Source organism: Schistocerca americana, chromosome 2, assembly GCF_021461395.2.
Source record: "Schistocerca americana isolate TAMUIC-IGC-003095 chromosome 2, iqSchAmer2.1, whole genome shotgun sequence".
NCBI lineage: Eukaryota > Metazoa > Arthropoda > Insecta > Orthoptera > Acrididae > Schistocerca > Schistocerca americana.
The window spans coordinates 820774991-820796929 of NC_060120.1; the positions used below are offsets into that span (position 1 = coordinate 820774991).

The 21939-nt window shown below is 39.8% G+C and overlaps 1 protein-coding gene across 1 annotated transcript in view; it reads right to left on the reverse strand.

Annotated features, from left to right (window-relative positions):
- LOC124595031 (NADP-dependent malic enzyme-like) overlaps nt 1-21939 on the reverse strand; it is a 107331-nt gene that overhangs the window by 5912 nt on the left and 79480 nt on the right. Inside the window, exon 9 of the mRNA XM_047133592.1 lies at nt 8807-8977. Coding sequence (XP_046989548.1) covers nt 8807-8977 — 171 coding nt within the window. The remainder of the gene's footprint in view (nt 1-8806; nt 8978-21939) is intronic.

Sequence of the window (21939 nt, forward strand, 5' to 3'; positions counted from 1 at the left end):
CATTATCTCTTCATTGGTTATTCAATCTTTTTCTCATGGGCACCTCCCCAACTGGCAGTCCCCTTCTGGAGATAGCTACAAGACTCTTAATAACTGATCCTGGACTAGTGAGAAGTTTAGCCCTGTCTCATGGGTCGATGCAAGTCTAGTGATCCTTATTTACATTGACTGGATAGTTTGGCAATACAGAGAATTAAATCAGAACCACCGATAAGCATTTCTGATTAATGCAGTACATTACATAATTTCTCATGTGTGGTACACATCAGCTAACTGTACCATGAGTCTGATTTTGCACCATACTGTAAGACCTTCAAGGAATGGACAAAATAAACATTTCAAGCTGTATTAGAAAGTTACTTCAAAATCAAAGAAAACTTCATTACATATTTAAGTTAAGTCAAAGTTTTGTTGACAAATAAGACCAAAAGGAGCTAAAGGAGAACTACGGATGAAAAGTTCTATCAATTCAAAAGTAATTTCTATCTAAAGTACTGACAAAAAGATTCTAAGACATTTTGGTCGTATATTAAGCCAATAAATAGCTCAAAATTAGCAGATTCGTGTGCTGAAGTTGACACTGTGTTCTTGACTTCAGGAAGGCATTTGATACAGTTCAATACTGCCACACAATGAAGAAAAGATGAGCATACAGAACATCATACCAGCTTTGTGATTGGAATGAAAAGCTCCAATCAAATAGAACACAGCACATCCTTCTTAACTGGAAGAAATCTTAAGTCATAAATGTATCTTTGAGAGTGTTGTTCAGAAGTTTTACAGAACCACTTCTATCCAAAATACATTGATGAGCCAAAATATTACAACCTCCTGCTCAATAGTGTGTTGGTCCACCTTTGGAACCCAATACAACAGTGATTCTGCATGCCTTGGATCTGACAAGTCCTTGGTAGGTTTCCAGAGGCATATGGAACCAGATGCCTGCACACAGTCCACCATGGTTTATGAGCGCAGTGTCAGTGTCTGATTGCGTCCCAGATGTGTTCCAACTGGTTTAGATCAAGTGTATTTGGTGTACAGGATATCATTGTGAGTTCACTTTCATGCTTTTCAAACAGTCTTCATCTCTGAACTGTTTCTCTGCTGTACGTACTCAAAGCTTATGTTCCTTTCCCTCTGCATTTTCTTATGTACAATAAGGGTGCCACACCCTAACCACAAAAATCACCCCCATATCCTAACACCACCTCATACTTCACTATTGGCTCTACACATGATGGCAGGTAACATTCTCCAAGCACTCGCCAAATCCAAAACCTTCCATCAGATAGCCACAGGATATAGCATAATACATCACTTCAAATCATTCTTTTCTAGTCATCCACTGTAAGCATGGTTTAGCACTGACTACAGAAATGGGTGGCTTACAAGGAGCTGCTTGACCATTAAATCCCACTCTTTTTTAACTTAACAGTTCATTGTCCTGGTAACACTTCAGAATGCACAAGCACTTCCTTCTGCTGATTTCATGTCATTTTCTTACAGTCACCCACTACAAAGCTCAATGGTCCCTGTCCACCAATACATGAGATCTGCCTGGTCTTGGTTTAGCTGTGGCTGTTTCCTTCACATTTCCACTTTACAGTCACATCACCATCACCAACTTGGCAGCTTTATAATGGTTGATAGATTTGTTATTCATGTGACATACAATGACTAGTACACATCTGAAGTAACTGACCCATTCTGCTGTTACTGGTTCTCTACTGACAATACAATACTTTTTTGTATTTTATATGATTTATTGGCCAGTAATGCAAAATATGGTGAAGCAAATGGACAGTTTTCCATATTCATGGTCTTTTGCACACTTTTATGATTCAGTGTTCACTCATTATTATTATTATTTTCGATTATTCCCATTTAAGAGAGTGTTTGAACTTGAATTCCTTTATGATGATTGTTTATGTTTTTTCTGAGCCCAAATTTTTTTTCATGTGTTCACTGTGTTGTTTCTTTCCCTCCGCTGTCCGTTTGCATCCTGGTCTCTTCTGTGTTGTGGTGTCAAATTTATGTTTTTTGATGATGTTCCTGAATTCAGTTCTATTTTCTGCATCGTTTACTGTTATGTGTGCTTGTCTGAGGTCCTCTTCAACTTCTTTTATCCATTTTGTTTTTCCCCTGCCTGGGTTGATGACTTTAAGTATTTTCTTTGAAATTCTGTTTTCATTCCTCCTGTGGATATGTCCGTAGAACTGCATTCTTCTTTTCCTTATTGTATCCGTAATCTTGTTTGTGTATTTATATAATTCTGATGTTGGTCTTTTCTTCCAGATTCCTTGCTCTTGTATCGGGCCAAAAATTTTCCTGAGAATTTTCCTTTCTTGTTTCTCTATTTCTTTGATTTTAGTTTGCCCACCTATTTGTGTTGTTTCAGATGCATACAGTGCCTCCGGGAGTACGACAGTGTTGTAGTGCCTCAATTTTGCGTTAATGGATATGGACTTTTTGTTATAATAGTTCCATGTGAGTTTATATGCTTTCTGTAGTTTTTTTATTCTTTCCTCATTGGCCTTTAGGTTGATCCCTGATGGCTGGATGATTTCTCCCAGGTACTTAAAATGTGGTACTTGTACAATTTTCCCATGGGTTGTCACAGTAGGCAATTTGTCTTGTGGCACTCTTTCTATGTACTGGGTTTTCTCATACGAGATTTGCAGGCCAGTTCTTTGTGCAATTTTGTGTAACTTCTCTATGGCGTTAGTGGCTTCTTTTCTATTATTTGTGTTCACTCACTATGGTATATACTGCAATTTTTTGCATTTACTTATGATTCATTAAATTAATTGTTATTTTATGTTAATGTGCACGCCAGATTTTGTGATGTTCAAATAAATGATGTGTTATACTATCTAATATGAATATATCTTATATTGAATGCCCTGAAGCAGGCAACAAGCCATTGTAGCTCAATATTCTCATCTGCTCTGGCCCTTCCAGTCCCTACAACAAATGTATCCAACAGAAAAAATTATTCAAACAGTCAAAAATGTGGAGGTGGTAAGCAACATCTGTAGTCAATCTAGTCGACCAACCAGGCATAGCAAACCTCATGCCAGCCATGTCAGAGGAACAAAGTGTTACTCACCTGGTTGCAACCATCAAAGATCTAAACTGTTGTGAAGAAAGAAAAAGCTTTGTGTTAAATCTGCTAAAATATTAAACACATAAAATTTGGTGAGGAATATCATTTCAAATTGATTGTCTGTTTTAAAATTGATTTGACTGGTCTCAGCAACAGTGAAGACCCTATTGTAGAGTGGTGCCAAAAATAACTTTGTGAGAATTATGTAAAGGGGTTAACAGAAAAAAATCAGAGATGCTAATAATGTAAAACATGCTAAAACTTCACAAATTAGTGTTCAGGTGCAGAGTGAGTCTGGTCAAGACAGTCAAAGTATGGGCATCTTTAGGAGATATTAAATCATAAGATGTAAAGTTTTATGAACCAAAAAGTAATTTGTTTCTTATATGGAGTGCAATTAGGTGTGACAAGGTCAATTTTTGAGGTGCTAGCCAGTCTTGGTGGGGCCAAGAAGTGACGCATTAGAAATGCAAGTTAGTTATTTTGGAACTAAAGCCCAGAAAAAAGCTAGGATGGAAACAGTCCCAGAGAGACAGCTTTTGCATGGAGCCAATGCGCTTTGGCAGCAGCCAGCAGTCAACACATGATTTATTTCCCTTGACCCCTATTGGCTACACATAGACCAACAAACCTCAGCTGAATCAATAATCCTACTTGACACATAGACCACATAGGCCATACTTTAACAACATGAGGAAATATCTTAATGATAAATTTGAGAAAATAATAGGACTGACTAGGCAACTTGTGGACAAGGAACTGAGTCAAATTAGTGAATAATATTATGAAACAAGTGAAAAAATTTACTACTGATTACAAATAAAGAAAATGAAAGCAAAGTACTGTGTTGACAACTAAATTTAGGATAGAAATGTGGAAACCACAGTCAACAAAGCAAAAAATAAGACACATCACATACATTGATAAATGACAAACACAACATGTGTAGAAACTGTGAAATAATTGCCATTGCCATTTATATTGGAAAGTCTCTTCAAAGAAATCTCTAAAAGTAAGCATGTGAATATCCTAAATTTCTTGCACAGTCCAAATGTAAGGCTGGAGTGTTTGAGAGGACCAGCTTGTGTGAGTATCAAGAATCAATACAATCATGAAAACCTGCCAAAATATAGATATTAATTCAAATAACTACATGGACACAAATTGGTAAGTAGTGAAAAACAGAAAAAGCAAAAAATGTATTATGCTATAAATTCTCTTGCAGCTGATCATCAAATATAGGGTAATGGAAAAATCACTTCTGGGGCTGTGCAAGGGTAGGTACAAAGTACCAGAAAGAGGAGTAAGTTGTGTGTGTATATTTATTTATTTAATTTGTGAAAACTGAAGTAACAGTTGATCATGTGATTTATGTTGATTCTGATCCAAGGGACAAAATAATGTTGACCACAACTGCAGCAAATGTGTTATGATTCAGCATTTTTATGGCACATTTATTGGGTAACTCCATATGGTCAATGTATGTTAACGTGGCTGTGTATGATGACAATAGTTTCAATGTCAGGACAGTTGACTTAACATGCTGGGTTGATCTCAATTTTGTATTGACTGCTGTTGAGCTACTAGTTTTGGATACAATTTGTGTTACACAGATGAGACAATGGAAACTATAACAGATGAGTATAAGGAGTGTGAAACATTCATAAACAAGTCTACAGGAAAGAAACTGAAGAAGCTAAAATGGATTAGAATGCCAGTTACAATGAAAAGGACTATAAGCCATTTAATGAGCACAGACAAACCTATAGCATCTGAGAATTATGGTGATCCTAATAAATTTAATGAGTCATTCTTGAGACTAATGAGAAAAGCTGTGCAGAAGATTCCATATTCATTTACATACTCTGTAAATATTGTGATGTAAAACAGATGTTGCACATTGAATAAGTAGAAAGAAAGTGCATCATAATGAAATGATAAGCATTATGATAGCTAAGAGGTCTTGTGACAGTCCATATGTCTATGACATAACATATGCTGTCCTGAATAAACTTATTTCTGAAATTGAAAAACTACTAGCCAGAGCAATAAACAAACACTTTTCCTCTGGTGCTGTGCCAAACACTTTAAAATTAGCTTGAGCAGCACCAGTCTATGAGCAAGGCAATTCTCTTCAAACGTCAGCCACCTGACATTATCAACAATTCCTGTACCAGCTCCATTGATGGAGTCTGTAATGAAAAATATGCTTTTCAAATACATTGAAAATAGTGACATATTCCATGGTGTCCAGCATGGATTTTCAGTAGGAAGGCCAACTACAATGGTAAGAAAGATAAACAGTGCACATGAGAAGGGACTAAGAGTGGTAGCACTTTATGACCTTAACAAACCATTTGACTGCAAATCACATTTTGTAGACCAATCTGAAATACTAGGTATCACTGGTGTTGCCCTTGCAACCCTACACTCCTATTTTGAAAACAGGTGGGAGATTATAACCTTCAAGGGAGCAATGTTACATGGAGAGAAGTTAGAATAGGATATGCTCAGGTATTGATGCCTGGACTTTCCCTATTTGTAATATTTGTAAATAATTTGAGCTACAGTAGACAGATCTTATAGTGTAAATGATGCTATCTTGTTACCTAGTTGGAAAGTCCCTGATCATGCAATTCATGAAGCAGATGTGTCATCATGAGCAAAAAGTGGTTCACAGAAAGCAAAATGAAAAGAAATTAAGATAAAACATGGCAGATACTGTCTAGTCTTAGTGACACTGGGTGCCTGGATTATTGTGGTTTCTTGATTGTCTGCAAGTTCACTTGGCAAGGATGATTCAGGTTTCATCATAGTAACCAAGTTCTCTTGGCAGTATACAGAGCATGGAAGAATTTCACAGTGTTGCTTCTTTAGTAAATTAAGATTTAAATGACATTAAAAGTTCTTGGCTAAAAGTTTGTTTACTTTTCTCTGGCCACATAGAAAACTTGCACATAAATTCAGATAAAATCTGAGATAGTCAAGTGAGAAACATCTCTAAAATTAAACCACTTTATATGGAATATTCCCTATAATAACAATACAATATCCCTTCATGTGTACAATGCACACTGTCACAGCCACATTAATTGTGGATCAATCAGAAGAATGTGAGCATGTCCTAGTTCATAGAATTCTGACTCTTTCTCAGTCAGTAGGGCACTCAAGAAAAAGTTGGTTAGAATTCTATGAACTAAGATCACTCCAGACCTATCTTCTGCCTACTAAGAGTAATGACAGTCAGCAATCAGTGCACCTATAACTGCCTCATTTATGTAGAGAGAGAGAGAGAGAGAGAGAGAGAGAGAGAGAGAGAGAGAGAGAGAGAGAGAGCATTGGGGGGGGGGGGGGGGGGGTTGGAGTTCTTTTGTAGAAGGCATAAAGTTCATTGTTACATTATGTGCAAAACAAAAAATACAGACATCCCTAATTTCGACTATCCAACATAACAACTTTCCATATTATGACTTTTTCTTTGGTAATTTGTTGCTGTTTACTTCGTAATTTGAGGAAATCCACTCATGATCCAGCATGAAGCACTGTGTAAAAAGTTCAAGAAAGGATGAGAATGTGTTGATAACAAGGCCCATTTTCATCATCTTCATACCGGAACCACAGTGCAAAACATCTAAGATATCCATGAATTCTTCAAAGGTGATTGGCACAACTATTACTGAAATCTCTCAGAAACTATAAATCAGTTATGTTAAGTGTTCAGCTAGTAATTTGGAATTAGTTGGGATTCTGAAATGTGTCAACTTGTTGGGTTCCAAAGTTGCTGAATAGAGAGCAGAATGCTGCAAGAGCTACAATTTCTTACAAGCTTTCCAGAAAATATGAGGAACAATGTGTTGCTTTTTAATGAAATTCATCAAACTTGAAGAGACTTACACCCAGCATTACACCTTTTAATTGAGGAAAGTCAGTATGGAGTGACAGAGGGGTGATGATGGGGTATTGATGGAAGCCAAGATACAGTTTCTTGCTGTTAGGGTCATATTCATGGTGTTCTGAGAACACCAAGGCATTCTGCTAATTAATTCCCTGCATGGATGTTGGGCCGTTAATGCTGTCTAATACTGAATCATTCTTTATCAAGTTCTATCTGGCTGCTACTCAAAAAGGTACAACAGCCACATCAGAAGTTTACTGCTTGTCAACAACAATGCCACACCTGATTCCCAAAAAAGAACGTAACAAACATCAGCAGATATTCATTGGACTGCCCTGGAACATCTGACCTTCAGGACTTGTCACCATGTGACCTCCATGTGTTTGTGTGCCTTAAGAAAGGCTTTGGAGGAGAGTATTTCATGACTAATACAGAGGTGCAACAGTTTGTGTGCAGCTGGCTTCAGTTATGTCGTCATATTGTCTGTCAAAAATATATTAAAATTGGTTGGCTAATGTTAAAAGTGCATCAATAATAAAAACAGTAAATATGAAGTAGTTTTGAATAATAAAAATTATATCACTGAAGGCTCATTTATAACTGATCCACCTTAATACACTATTTGGTGAAATAAGAAAGTGATATATCTTATTACACACGAAACTGTAAATGTATGACTGGAGCTGAATGAAAGTAAAACTGAGCAGATTTAATGTGCAGGTAAAATAGCTCCCAAACTGATGTTGTTATTCGCCACACGTGGAGATGGTGCCTTTGACATAAGTGATAAAATTCAAGCAGCAGAGACAGATATTCTATGACCAGAAACTTCCTGGCAGATTAAAGCTGTGTGCTGGACTGAGACTCAAACTCAGAACCTTTGCCTTTCACGGGCAAGTGATTTACCAACTGAGTTAACCAAGCATGATTCATGACCCACCCTCACAGATTTAATTCTGACAGTACCTCATCTCCTACCTTCCAAATTTCACAGAAGCTCTCCTGCAGACCTTGCGAAACTATCACTGCTGGAAGAAAGGATATTGCAGGGACATGGCTTAGCCACAGCCTGGGGGATGTTTCCAGAATGAAATTTTCACTCTGCAACAAAGTGTGCGCTGATATGAAACTTCTTGGCAGATTAAAGGTCTCAAGTTCGAGTCTCGGTCTGTCACACAGTTTTACTCTGCCAGGAAGTTTGATATCAGTGCACACTCCACTGCAGCGTAAAAATTTCATTCTGGGTTGTATGAACCACTTGGAACAAAATTATGTTAACAAGTAAAAAATACCTTAAACTAACACAGTAAGAGGCTAGATAACATGTAAAAACCTGCATATGCACTCACTCATATTTGTGGGCAAGAATTAGGCCTATTTAACATGACAGTATAAACTCATAAATGTATTACCAATTTCTGTGTGAATATTAGAAAACTGCTTGAGTATCTTAATAAGAGAAATTCATAATTTTCTATGAGCCTCTTCAGTTAAAGATGTGGAGTTAATCTCTAGATGTGAATGAGTCAACTTATTTCAGCTGTAACAGAGGAGCTTCAATATTCTTACAGACAACTGACATATAAAATTCAAGTGACATTCATTTCATTTTCACTAATGTTGTGTAACAAACAAACTTAAAACATAAAATTTGACAAATAATACAACAATCTGAAAACATTCTCATTATTTTGAGGAATACCTTTTACATAATGAAACTTTTAAGAATGTCATCTATTATTTTTATATCAAAGTTTATTGTGGTGGATTATAGCCCATTTCATACATGAAGTGGAATACTGTACCTTTGCTGCAACAGTGAAAACATCCTCACTGATGATGCGTATCCCTGCAGTAATTACACCAAGTGCAATTCCTGGGAAGATATAAGAGTTGTTTCCCTGACCAGGGTAAAATGTCTTCCCTTTGTATGTTACTGGAGCAAAAGGTGATCCACTAGCAAAAATGGCTTTTCCCTGTTTCACAAAAAATACAATTGTATCAACACTCGAAATTATTATCTTTTAAATTAGCTTTTAAATTATTAGTAATTTTCTCAGTCACCATGAAATAATGTTAAAATAGTTAAAATTTATTAAATTATTTATACACATTGTTTTCTCTTCTCCTACAATTCAAAATTTCATTCCAGATTCAGGAAATTCATTAACTGTTTCCTCACCTAAACTGTTCTATTTCCTATTGCCGTGATCTGTACAGATTGTTATTGTATTGAACTTCATTCAGGCTTATTTTCTTATTATTATCACCATTAATTAACATAGTCCTATGCTCTTCAGGTTTAGGTTGCTATGTTTTTGGATTTTCACAGAGTGCGCTGTTGTACATTGGCTTTCAATACCAAGGTCTTCCCAAAAATCTCAAATGTTTCTAACTCAATTGTTCATCAGTGAAATTAGCTGATTTTGCTACCCTTATCTCCCTGATCTTTCATTTGTGCCTACACTGTTTAGTTCTATCCCTTTTAATATATTGTTAATAAGTTATCATGTCACAGTTAATTTCATTCTTGGTTTGTTTTTTTTTTTTTCCCAAGTAAAAGAGAATCACATTCAGTCCTGTCAGGAGATACCTGTTACATTTTCTGAGTGTCAAAGATATTAAGTGTTATGCCATTCAACTGATAACTTAAACCAAACTAAACAATTAAAAAATAGCTTAGTTAATGTATAAGCATTCTTATGGGAACTTTGCAAGCAAATGAGCTACTTTATGTAGTGGAGTCACACCACCCAATTAAAAAAAGAACAAGTGTCTTCAAAATTTGGTATAGTAAATCTAGATTCATACAAAGGTGTCAGCTGTAGTGTTCTCATTTATATCATTTATTCACAAAAACACACACATCACTAGTTAGTTTCAGGCTACCCATCCATTACCAAGCATATGCGTATAAATTATGAGACTCTGAGTAAACTTACTAAGTTTTTTAAATGTAAAATCATTATTTGGTGATGGTCATGTATCTCAAAACTAATTTACTACATATAACAAAGAACAGTAATGTAGGAAAAGAGTGCAATTGAAGTTACTTTTCATTGAGAATTTCCTGTATGTATTTGTGTTTGGCTGCACCTACAGTGAACAAGTTTTGATTGTCTGAATTCATTTATACAGTGTGAGACAGGAGGAAAGGTACAAGCTTTGAGGGGTGATACTACTGATGACTCTGAATAAAAAAGCTTCTAATAAACTTTTCTTAACTGTTTCCAGGTAAACCAATGAACACGACTAGGAGCGGAAAACATGTAGCGTCGTCCTTACTGTGTCAGTATGCAATTCACTTGCACATAGTGCAGTTGTTTACCTCAAGTCTCAGTTCAATAGTGCTTATCATAGTGCATCGTACTACAGTGTTTTTATGTGAACAACGAATACAGTTTTGTGTAGTGAAAAAGCCACGGATCTTCACACATGCAAAGTATGCTGACATGGTGTTTGACTATGGTTTGTCCAATGGAAATTCCCAGAGCTGCTGTGCAAGAATACCAACAACAATTACTGAATGCTGATTGCCTGATAGTAGGGCATTTAGCAAGGTATTTCATGGATTGTATGAGTGTGGTATGCTTCCCAGCGTAAATGTTTTCTCTGACCGTCCCACACAACAAATTCTTAATGAAGTTGAGAACATTCTTCAAGTAGTGGAACACAACCACACTATTATCTCTAGGAGAATGTTATAACCTTTAATCCTAATAAAGTGCGTGGATATACAACGTAGAGCAATAGCGAGTTACATGCTTCCAACTCCGAATCTGTCACTCCACTCCCATGCCGTGACCTGTGGCTGGCGCCGTTCATAGCCAGGTGGTGCTCCCGGACTCGGCTGAGCTGCGGAGCGCCTCTATCGCCATGTTTGCATACTGACGTAGTGGCACTTTTAAATCTCGTGGCACTGTCACAACACTTTTCCCCCCTTGAAAAAAAAAACACTCACTTCCTTGGAGACACGGACAGTGCGGAGACATCCATGGCCTCTTGGGAGGCCCCGAGAAGATCCCGCGGAGAAACACGAGAGTATGGTCGAAAATGTCCAGGACGGAAGCTTGCGCGTGGAATGCGCCTCCTGGACGAGATGATGGGGGAAACTCCGGAGCAGCATCCATAGGTGTCGTGGACCTAGGGGTGTGCCCCAGCGAGATGGGTCCCAGAGAAGGCGGCGTCGCGACTGGGGCCGGTTCCGGCGTACTCGGAAGCAGTAGCGACGTCGGCTGCAGCAACACGCCCAGAAGATCGGCAGCAGTGACAGGACTGGCTTCTCGGGCTGGTGGAGACGAAAGAATGGGCGGTGGCACTGGCGTGGCCACCACTCGTGGGCGCATCTGGTCGTAATGGCGAACAACCATGCCGTCGTCCGTACGTATTTCACAAAGCCGACGGCCGCGAAGAGCCTGGACCACCCCTGGAATCCATTTAGGGCGAGATCCATACCCCCGTGCCCACACGTCGGCACCCACCGGGTATTTTCCCGCACTAGGGGACACAGTACAAGGCCTGACAGGGTGAAGCAGGTGCAGTAGAGTGCGTGGTTGGCGGCCATGCAAGAGTTCAGCAGGACTGCGATCACCCAGAGGCGTGAAGCAATAAGAAATCAGAAATTGCAACGGAGCGTCATCTGTGGAAAAATCACTAAGGAATTTTTTCATCTGGCTTTTGAAAGTGCGGACAAGGTGCTCGACCTCCCCATTTGATTGCGGATGGAAGGGTGGTGCTATAACATGATGAATCCCTTGTCCAGTACAAAAATCACGGAAGGCCTGCGAAGAGAACTGAGGGCCATTGTCCGTGACAATCGTGGATGGAAGACCTTCTAGTGCAAAGATTTTGGACAAAGCCAGCGTCGTCACCACAGTGGTGGGCGACGGACATCGAACAACAAACGGAAACTTCGAGAAGGCGTCAATCAACAGTAGCCAATAAGTGCCAAGGAAGGGGCCGGCAAAGTCAGCATGCACCCGTTCCCACGGCTACGCCGGATCAGGCCACGGAGAGGGCATAGTACGAGGTGCAGCCAGTTGTTGAGCACACTGACCACACGCAGCGACCATCTGGGCGATGTCCGAATCAATACCAGGCCAATAAACGTGCCTGCGAGCCAGGGACTTAGTCCGAGAAATCCCCCCATGGCCTTCATGCAATAGTTTGAGAACATCTTTGCGAAGAGAGGCTGGCACCACGACCCGTGGAGATGCGCCATCCATGGCCAGAAGAAAAACACCCTCACAAACAGACAGACGAAGGCGCAAGGCATGGTAGTTGCGAAGGGGATCCGATGCCCGGGCCTTGGTCCTGTCTGGCCAACCCCGTTGAACAAAACCGATCACCTGACGCAGGACCGGGTCCCGCACAGTAGCCGACGCGACCTGCGAACCTGTAAGTGGAAAACCCTCGACCACACAACGTTCTTCCTCATCAATGTGGAAACAGAGTAGTTCATCTCGATCAAAAACCGGGTTGGGGCCCATCAGCAAACACGACAACGTGTCAGCATTGGCATGCTGGACCGTGGGGCGATAGTGAATCTCATAGTGAAAACGAGACAAGTATAAGGCCCAACGTTGCAGGCGGTGAGCTGCCTTATCTGGAAGCGACGCCGAGGGGCTGAACAGAGAGACCAGTGGCTTGTGGTCGGTGATGAGGTGAAACTTAGAACCATACAAAAAAACGCTGAACTTTTTTAGAGCATAAATGATAGCGAGCGCCTCCTTTTCGATTTGAGAGTAACGCCGTTGGGCATCGTTGAGGGTCTTGGAAGCATAGGCAATGGGTCATTCTGACCCATCCTCATACCAATGGGCGAGAACAGCCCCTAGGCCATACTGTGACGCGTCAGTCGCCAGAACCAAGTGCTGACCCGGACGGAATGTGGTAAGACAAGGTGCCGACTGCAAATGAGCCTTCAGGTGGACAAAAGCCTGCTCACACTCATCGGACCAGCAGAAAGGAACGTTTTTGCGTAACAGCTGATGCAGAGGATGAGCCACCGCCGCCGCAGAGGGAATGAATTTGTGATAATAAGCAATCTTGCCTAGAAACGCCTGAAGTTCTTTGACCGTAGACGGCCGGGGTAGATCGGTAATGGCCGCAATGTGCTGTCATAGAGGACGTATGCCCTCACGGGACAAGTGGAAACCAAGATAAACAATGGAGGGTTGGAAGAACTGTGACTTGTCCAGATTACACTTCAACCCAGCCGAATGCAGAACCCGAAACAGCGAACGCAAATTGCGAAGGTGCTCCTCAGTGGAGGCCCCCGTGACAACAATGTCATCCAGGTAGTTGATGCATCCGGGAACGGAAGCCGTGGGCTGTTCCAAAAACCGCTGAAAAATGGCCGGCGCACTAGCGACGCCAAATGGTAACCACTGGTACTGATACAACCCACAAGGAGTGTTGATGACGAGAAATTCCTTGGAAGAAGCATCCAACGGCAACTGATGGTACGCCTCCGATAAGTCAAGTTTGGAAAAGAACTGGCCCCCAGCGAGCTTGGTAAATAACTCCTCAGGACGGGGAAGAGGATAAGTGTCAATGAGGCTCTGAGCATTGACAGTGGCTTTAAAATCACCACACAATCGCAAACTCCCGTTTGGTTTAGAAACCACCACGATTGGCGATGCCCATTCGCTGGAGGTAACAGGAAGGAGAATCCCGGAAGCTGTTAACCTGTCTATCTCAGCCTTGACAGGTGCACGCAACGCCATCGGAATAGGGCGTGCCCCGAAAAACTTAGGGCAAGCCGTAGGCTTAAGAGTAATGTGGGCTTCAAAATCCTTGGCACAACCCAGACCAGCAGAGAACACGGACGAAAATTCAGAACACAATCCATCCAGCTGCTGATACGGAATATCCTCAGATATGAGGTGCACATCATCATCAATGGAGAACCCGAACAACTGGAAAGCATCATAACCGAACAGGTTTTCAGTGCCAGCATGATCCACCACATAAAACGTGAGGGGCCGAACAACAGACTTGTAGGCAGTGGAAGCATCAAACTGGCCAACGATAGGAATTTTCTGCTTATTATAAGTTCTCAGATTTCGTGTAACTGGAGACAAGGGAGGGGAGCCCAACTCCAAATACGTGTGAGAATTAATGAGAGTTACTGCAGAGCCAGTGTCCACTTGCATGCGAATGTCTTTATCCAGAACACGAACAGTAACAAACAACTTATTTGTTTGAGAAAGCACACAGTTAACGTCCATGTCCAATGCCTCGTACTCGTCGACAGGAACTTTAGGGGACTGACACACAGAAGCAATGTGGCCTTTTTTCCTACATGAATTACATGTGGCCCAACGTTTTGGACACGCGGCCCTGTCATGCTGTACAAAACAACGTGGACAAGAAGGAAGTGTGGAACAAACCTGCTTCTGTGGTTGCTGTTTTCGCTGCGAGCGGGGCGGCCCAATGCAATGTTGTTGATGCGAGTGAACCACCGTCACATCGTCGTTCCCCTGTGAAACAGGCAAATTGTCCGTGTCGAAAGTGGTCTGTACAGCGCCTACATCACACCATGTGTCTATTTGCGCACCAGCAGCGTGAGACACTTCAAAAGATTGAGCGATGCTTAGAACTTCCAACAACGACGGGTTTGGCAGTTGTAAGGCACGTTGCCGAACTTCTTTATCAGGAACAAGCCAGAGAATAGCGTCCCTAACCATTGAATCAGCATAAGACTCATGATGAGTGTCCATGACAAACTGACATTTCCTACTCAGACCGTGTAGTTCCGCCGCCCAAGCCTGGTAGGATTGATGGGGCTGTTTACGACACCGGTAGAACGACACGCGGGCGGCAACGACATGGCTATTTTTTCGGTAATAGTTAGACAATAAGTCACACATTTCTTTGAAGGACAGAGAGGCTGGTTCCCGCAGAGGGGCTAACTGAGATAGCAGCTGATAGATCCATGGGGAAATCCAAGATAGAAATAATGACTTACACATAGGAGCATCGACAATGCCGAAAGCTAAGAAGTGTTGCCGCAAACGCTTCTCACAATCCTCCCAGTCTTCAGCGGCCTCGTCGTAAGGAGGGAACGGAAGCGGAGAAGAGGAAGACAGACGATGAGTAAGCGACATCGACAACACCTGAATAGCAGCCGTCACCTGTGTTTGTTGCACCTGAATAGCAGCCGTCAGCTGTGTTTGTTGGTCAATGAGCGCTTGCAGAAGCTGTTCCATGTCTGCCCCGACACGAACACACAATTCCACAATGCAGGAAGAAAAATATCCGACCTCGTCACCAAAAGTGTTATAACCTTTAATCCTAATAAATTGCATGGATATACAATGTAGAGCAATAGCGAGTTACATGCTTCCAACTCCGAATCTGTCACTCCACTCCCATGCCGTGACCTGCGGCCAGCGCCGTTCATAGCCAGGTGGCGCTCCCGTGCTCGGCCGAGCTGCGGAGCGCCTCTATCGTCGTGTTTGCGTACTGACGTAGGGGCACTTTTAAATCTCGTGGCACTGTCACAACAGAGAATTGCTGCCCAACTTGGTATTCCATAAACATGAGTGATACGAACAATACACAATTACAGTCTGTATCCCTTTCATCAACAGAGTGTACAACTTCTGCATGAAGGAGATACTGCTGCCAGGCAAGAATTCTGTAAATGAATCATTGCCAATGATATATTAATTCCACGTATTCTGTTCACTGATGAGTCAACATTTACCCACAACTGAATCAACAACACATGCAACTCTCATGTATGGGCAAATTAAAATGTGCACACTACTGTGGAAATGAATTTTCTATTATGTTTCTCAATCAATGTTTGGTGCAGTATTATTGATGATCAACTCATTGGTCCAGTTGTTTTAGATCACCGGGACATGGTATCTTGAGTTTCTTCATCAACACAACATATCCTGGTCGTTGCATTGGTCGCAGTGCAGTCATTGCTTGTCCACTGAAGTTACCCGATCTTACCCCATTGGATTACTGTTTGGGGGTTGGCTGAAGAGCGACATCTACAATCACAGAGTGGACACAAGAGAGAAACTTTTCACTCATATTTTACATGCTTGCGCCCAGTTAAAGGAATGCAAAACTGAGCTCTGATCAGTGACACAATACCTGTCTACAAGAGCAGCAACATCCATTGAAGCTGACTGTGGACTATTTGAACATCTTCTGTGAGGAAATGTACACAATTAAACAATCCATATCACTACAATATCTTAGTTTACCATCACCAGTGCCTTTCCCATTCCTAGCTGTTTTCATTTGTTTACCCAGAGATGGTTAAGAAAAGGGCATATGTTTATTAGAAGCTTTTTGTCCAGAATCACCAGTAGTATTACTTGCCAAAGCATGTACCTTCCCTCCTGACTCACCCTTTATATGAATAAGCAACAAAGCAAAATTCAATCAACACTAAATTTACATGTATGTTATGAGTGAATCAGTAGTTTTCTCTCCATTAAAAATCACCTAGTGATCTTTATCTGGACTTAATGAATATCTTGATATAAGGATTGAAAAGTTCTGTTAGCTACATACAAGTAACATCATTTATTATCATACTGTATGGCAAGTAATGTAATGTGTTACAAGAAGGACTTAGTTCTTGTAGATGTAAAAGATATTTTCTTTTAAAAACACCAGCATTATCAAGTAAATCTCGAGGTACTAACATCAGATGAACAACAGCTGTATAGTAAAGCTGATGATGTGGTAGGTTTTTTCAAAGTAGCAGCTTTCTTACTAATGTACTCAGTAAATTTAGATGGTATAAGATTTAACATAATTAAGTAATATAGTTATAGTTCACTGTTAATACAGTCTAAAGATTAAGTTTCTGGAAGTCTCTTTGCCACATTTTACTGTATATCTTGATTTGTTCCCACATCACTACTTCTTGATAGGATCTGCAGAATCCTATGAACAAATGAGAGAGTGCAAAGTGAAACTGATATGATGTGATGTGAGGTAAGAGCTAAAACTGAAATGGGTGACTCAACCTTCCTCAGACTAAACACAGTTAATAGGAGAGATTGAATGTGCAGTTAAAAATTTGCCACCGTGACAATAATAAAATTTCCAGAAATGTTCTTGCTATTATGCAGGATCACAAACCAGAAGAGGGTAGAAGGAATATCATTAAAATAATGGGGAGTAAAGAAGGACACTTTAAAACATGTAACTAAATTGCAAAAAATTATATCATGGTATAATTTAGTGTATTATGTGACAATGGAATGTGCACAGATTTCGTTCATTGAATACATTTTCTGAGGAAAATACAGAGGGAAGAATTACTGATTACATAAAACATAACGGAGGAGCACAATTATGAGATTTCATTTTTTATAAAATTAAGTCAGTGGATTTGAAGATGTGCCATGCTACAATAACTTTTTATCTCCCACATGAATGATAGTTAATCTCTCAATATTTCTGTGGGGTGATTACTATAGTACGTAAAAGGTATCCATTACAATAACAAGTTATACCAAGAATATCTTTATATAATATTAATATTTATTATTGATGCCATTTTTTAACTTCAACATTTGAAACTACATATCCTCTTATCATTAAATTCGAAAAGTGTCCAATAAAGTGATCAACAAGTAGGGAATAAAGCTATAATGATTCTAGAAGGATGTTTTCATTCAAATACCAGTATTATTAGATTAACAATCATAATAACAAAGTGAAATAGGAAAACATTGGAACAAATGAGATACCCTGATAGTAGTCAATAAAAATCACCAGTAATAATGCACCACCACTCACTAGTACTTCTCAAAAGTGAAGACACAGCAAAAACTCCTTATTGAACTTTTATTCCATTTACAGAGCGTTTTACAAATATTTTTACAAACTGTGAGAGGCATATTCATTTGACCAAAACAAGAAAAAAGCCAAATTAAATAGTAGTCCAAAAATTATTAATTTATGAATTATAATGAAGGTTGATGATAAATTTATTCCAGGTAAAATGAAACAACTGAAATTCATAAGCAGTACTTCAAATTCATTTTGTTAAGTAGCTGAGTGATAATATTGATGCAAGTCAATGTGTTGAAGCATTTATAGTACCCTAATTAGCATTGTGTTATTAAGATTAATGTGTCTTGAATGTTTCACATGTCTATTAACAGTGAGTTATCTGCTAGTTGTTCTGATTAGTCATGGAACAACATCCATTTAATGAGCAGGTTCATATGATTTTTAGGCACAGCCATAGAAATGTTAATGGAGTCAAGGCTATATGACTGTATCAAATTATGTTTCCAGATAGAAGACAACTTTTGTTGCTGTTTGTTACTACATTCCTGAGACTGGATCCATAACACCACAGATAGTGGTGTCTGTCAAAGATCCAGGTATAAGCACATGACACATTGCCTTTGTGATACAGCCCATAGTGCCACATAGATGGTACATGATGAATAGTTCATGTATCTGTATGACATTCAGTGTGTGCATGGCCAGTCTTTTGCCAATCATTATACATGGAAAAATTTCTGCTGATGGGATGTTGCTTTTCAGTCTCCTTTACAAACAAGGCAACTTCTGGAAGAGAAGGAACAGCAAATTTTTCTCAACAAAAATTTGTAGATGAGTATGATATAATTCAGCCTAGACGTCAGAACTGATTTAAGTATAATGTGCGCACTGTAATTTTAGGTTTAGACCTTCTTTCCCATCTCTTACAGTTGCTGTCTTCAAGAAGCGTATTCAGAAAGCTCTTCCATACATGCTACATGATAAGTCCCTAAAAGTATGAGCACACAAAATATTCACGAAAATATCACAGAAGCCTAAGAAACAATTTGACACTGCCCAGGGGCATCTAAAAAGTATGTGAACATCTGTGGTCTGACAAAGCCACATAGAGCAGGCAACTCATGGCCCACAGGCCAGATCCAACCCCAGATGATCTCAGACTGGCACACAGAAGAAATTCATGGGTGAGAGGGCATTTTCAGATATTTCTACAGATGCTCAGCCCACTCGGGTTGCAGCTCGGCACAGACCCGTGAAAGTTTTGCTTCCTCCTAGAACATGCAACATCATTTCACTGCTGCTGGATTTGAACAACAAAGAGAAATATGTTTCCAGTACGAGGGCAAAGTTACAGCTCATGTGCATGTAGAGAGTGGGTGAAACAGCTCACTTCCTTGAAGGGGCATGGTGGGAAATGTGGTGGAAACATCACATGGAAGTTAAGGGTCCCTCACATGTTCAATATTATTGTAAATACATCACTATAATGATCTGAGAGTGATTATGGCAATATCAGAAATATTGACAAACAGTATTCTCAGTTTGAACAGTATATGTGAGAGTGACTATTATCAGTTTGACAATTTGTCATTCTGTTGTTCGGATTTGTCTAGTTTGGCTTCTGTGTAAAACAGTCAATATGAACTAAATTCAAGTGATTTAGACTTTTAAACTTCTTAAAATGAACAAAGAAATGATGGCTTACTTTATGTACGGCTTATTTTATTTATGTTGCAGAAACAACCATTGCCTATGCAACCAGCATCAAAAGTATTTGTGGATAGATATTTAAAAAGAGCTTGCTAACAGTGTTTGAAATTTACTGTGTTAATACCTACAAACACTTGAGTCAACTGCCTGTGGCCAGAAATGGCAAAGTTTCTCCTAATTGCTTGTCAATTGGGACTGCCTATCTCACTACCATATTTTAATGAAAATCATCAAATTTTGACACTATAGTGGAATTGGATAGATAAAAAAAATCTATCCACCAAGTGGCAGCAGGAGAACTCACACACATAAGAAAAGGTTCTACTCACGCAAGCCTTCAGAGCCAGTGGCTCCTTTTTCCAGCAGTGGTGCCTTCTTGTCTAATGCAGCTCCTGACAATTTGTCTTTCCTTCTCATCCCAGCTGGGAAGTCTCCCATAACCCAGGGTTCTGGGTAGCTTTCCCGAACTCTACCCTTTTTCGTAGATCTCTTCAGTCCTTTTCCTTCACCCTCTCTTCCTTCCCCTTCGTGCCATTGGCTCCAAAAGCTTGCATAAGTAAAACCTTTTTCTATGTGTGTGTTCTCCTGCCACCGGTTGGTAAGGAGATTTTTTATCCATCCAATTCCATTATACCATTACCGCATTTTGTTTTTATACTCTTTCTTACATTAACATTAATAAATAATTCTTGTCTGTTGTGTACATATAATAATACTACAGCAGGTGGGATTAAATGTGATTTATCATGAATTATCTGCAACCAGTGCTTTTATGGGCATTTATATTTCTTTGGTAACATTTAAAGATGCCTGTCATCCCATTCTCACATCTTCAGATGTTTACATTTATTTATGTATCATGAACATTGTTTCTTTACTAATGGCACTGCAGAAATTTGCAAATTTTGCAACAGCAGTTAGGAGATGGCTACAGTAAAATATCATAAGTAAAGAAACAATGTTCAGAATGTGTAAATAAAAGTGAACATCTGAAGATGGGGTGAACATAAAAAGAATGTACTCTCTAAAATGAATGTCTTGAGGCACAATTTCTTGGTGTGGCATATCATGAAAATGGTACCATTCATATTGGTGCATTATCTCATAAACATTAATTTCACAGCCCCCACAGTTTTGACTGTGTGCTAAAAGTGCTGCTGCTGCATCACATGAGAAGGTGGTCCATGAGCTCAAGTAAGGATGTTAATCAGGCCTGCTGGTCACCGATGGTTTCGATTCCTGACACAGAAGATAGAGGAGTTTTTAGGCTAGGTGGTATTTTGAGGTACTCTGTTGAACACTACCAGACAACATGACTATAGCAAATCAGACCATGTTCAGAGTAAAGATGCTTTGCTTGCCAAAATTTTATCAGTGAATTATTGAAGTATGATTTCCCATGCTCAAAGTATTCTCAGGACCGGTTGAAACCTGAAGATATTTAGCAATCAGATGTCATAGAAGGAGTCTCCATTGCAGGTGACAAAAATACTGTCTCTATTGAGGTCAAATTTGAACGTGACAGTGAAATTATCTTGTAGCATATAACAGGGCTAGGTGAAATAAAGTTAACCATTGGATGTTTTTACCAGCCACCAGATTCTGCCGTGACAGTTTTAGAGTTATTCAGAGAAAGTCTATGGTCAGTACATGGTGCAATTTTACTAGAAACAAAGTAACTAGCTTTCATGGAATTTGATTTAATCTCCCTGTAAGTTCTGTCCTTGGTTAGCACTGCACTTGTGCCACTGTTGAATCCAGGACTGGAAGCATATCTGGAAGGTTTTTTTTGGAAGGCATTCAGCTCTGTGCCATGGCCCTCTCAGTGTCTGGAATGGTGTCAAAGTGTTTCCCTTTACACAGGATTATGATTTTTGGGAAGAGATGGGAGTCACAAGATGCTAAATCTGATGAGTATCACAGATGTGGACAGAAAGGAACACTTTTTATGACAGAAAACATGTGGACCAATAGAAGATGGCAAAATGAGAGCCAAAGTTTTAGATTTCACATTAAGAAAGCATTCATACAGGAGAATCATACAAACAGACCAGCATTTGACCACCACACAGTTGCCTGTACAGATAAGTTTCCAGGTCTGGGTGGAATCATAATTTTGTTTTGCAATGAATACTCAACAGCACCGAAGCCTTACTTAGCCTGCATTTATCAGGCATCTCTCACCCAGCACAAAGTCCCACATGACTGGAAAAAGCATAGGCAAGTCCTGCATATAAGAAAGGTAGAAGAAGGAACCTGCAAAATTACAGACCAATATACTTAACACTGGTGTGCTGCAGAAATTCATGAATATATTTCCAGTTTCAGCATAATAAATTTCCTTGAGAAAGCTTCTGTCCATGAATTATCATGTTTGTTGAAAGCATCATTAATGCAAAACTCCTCTTGCCCTTTTCTCGTGAACTATGGATGAAGGGCAACAGACAGC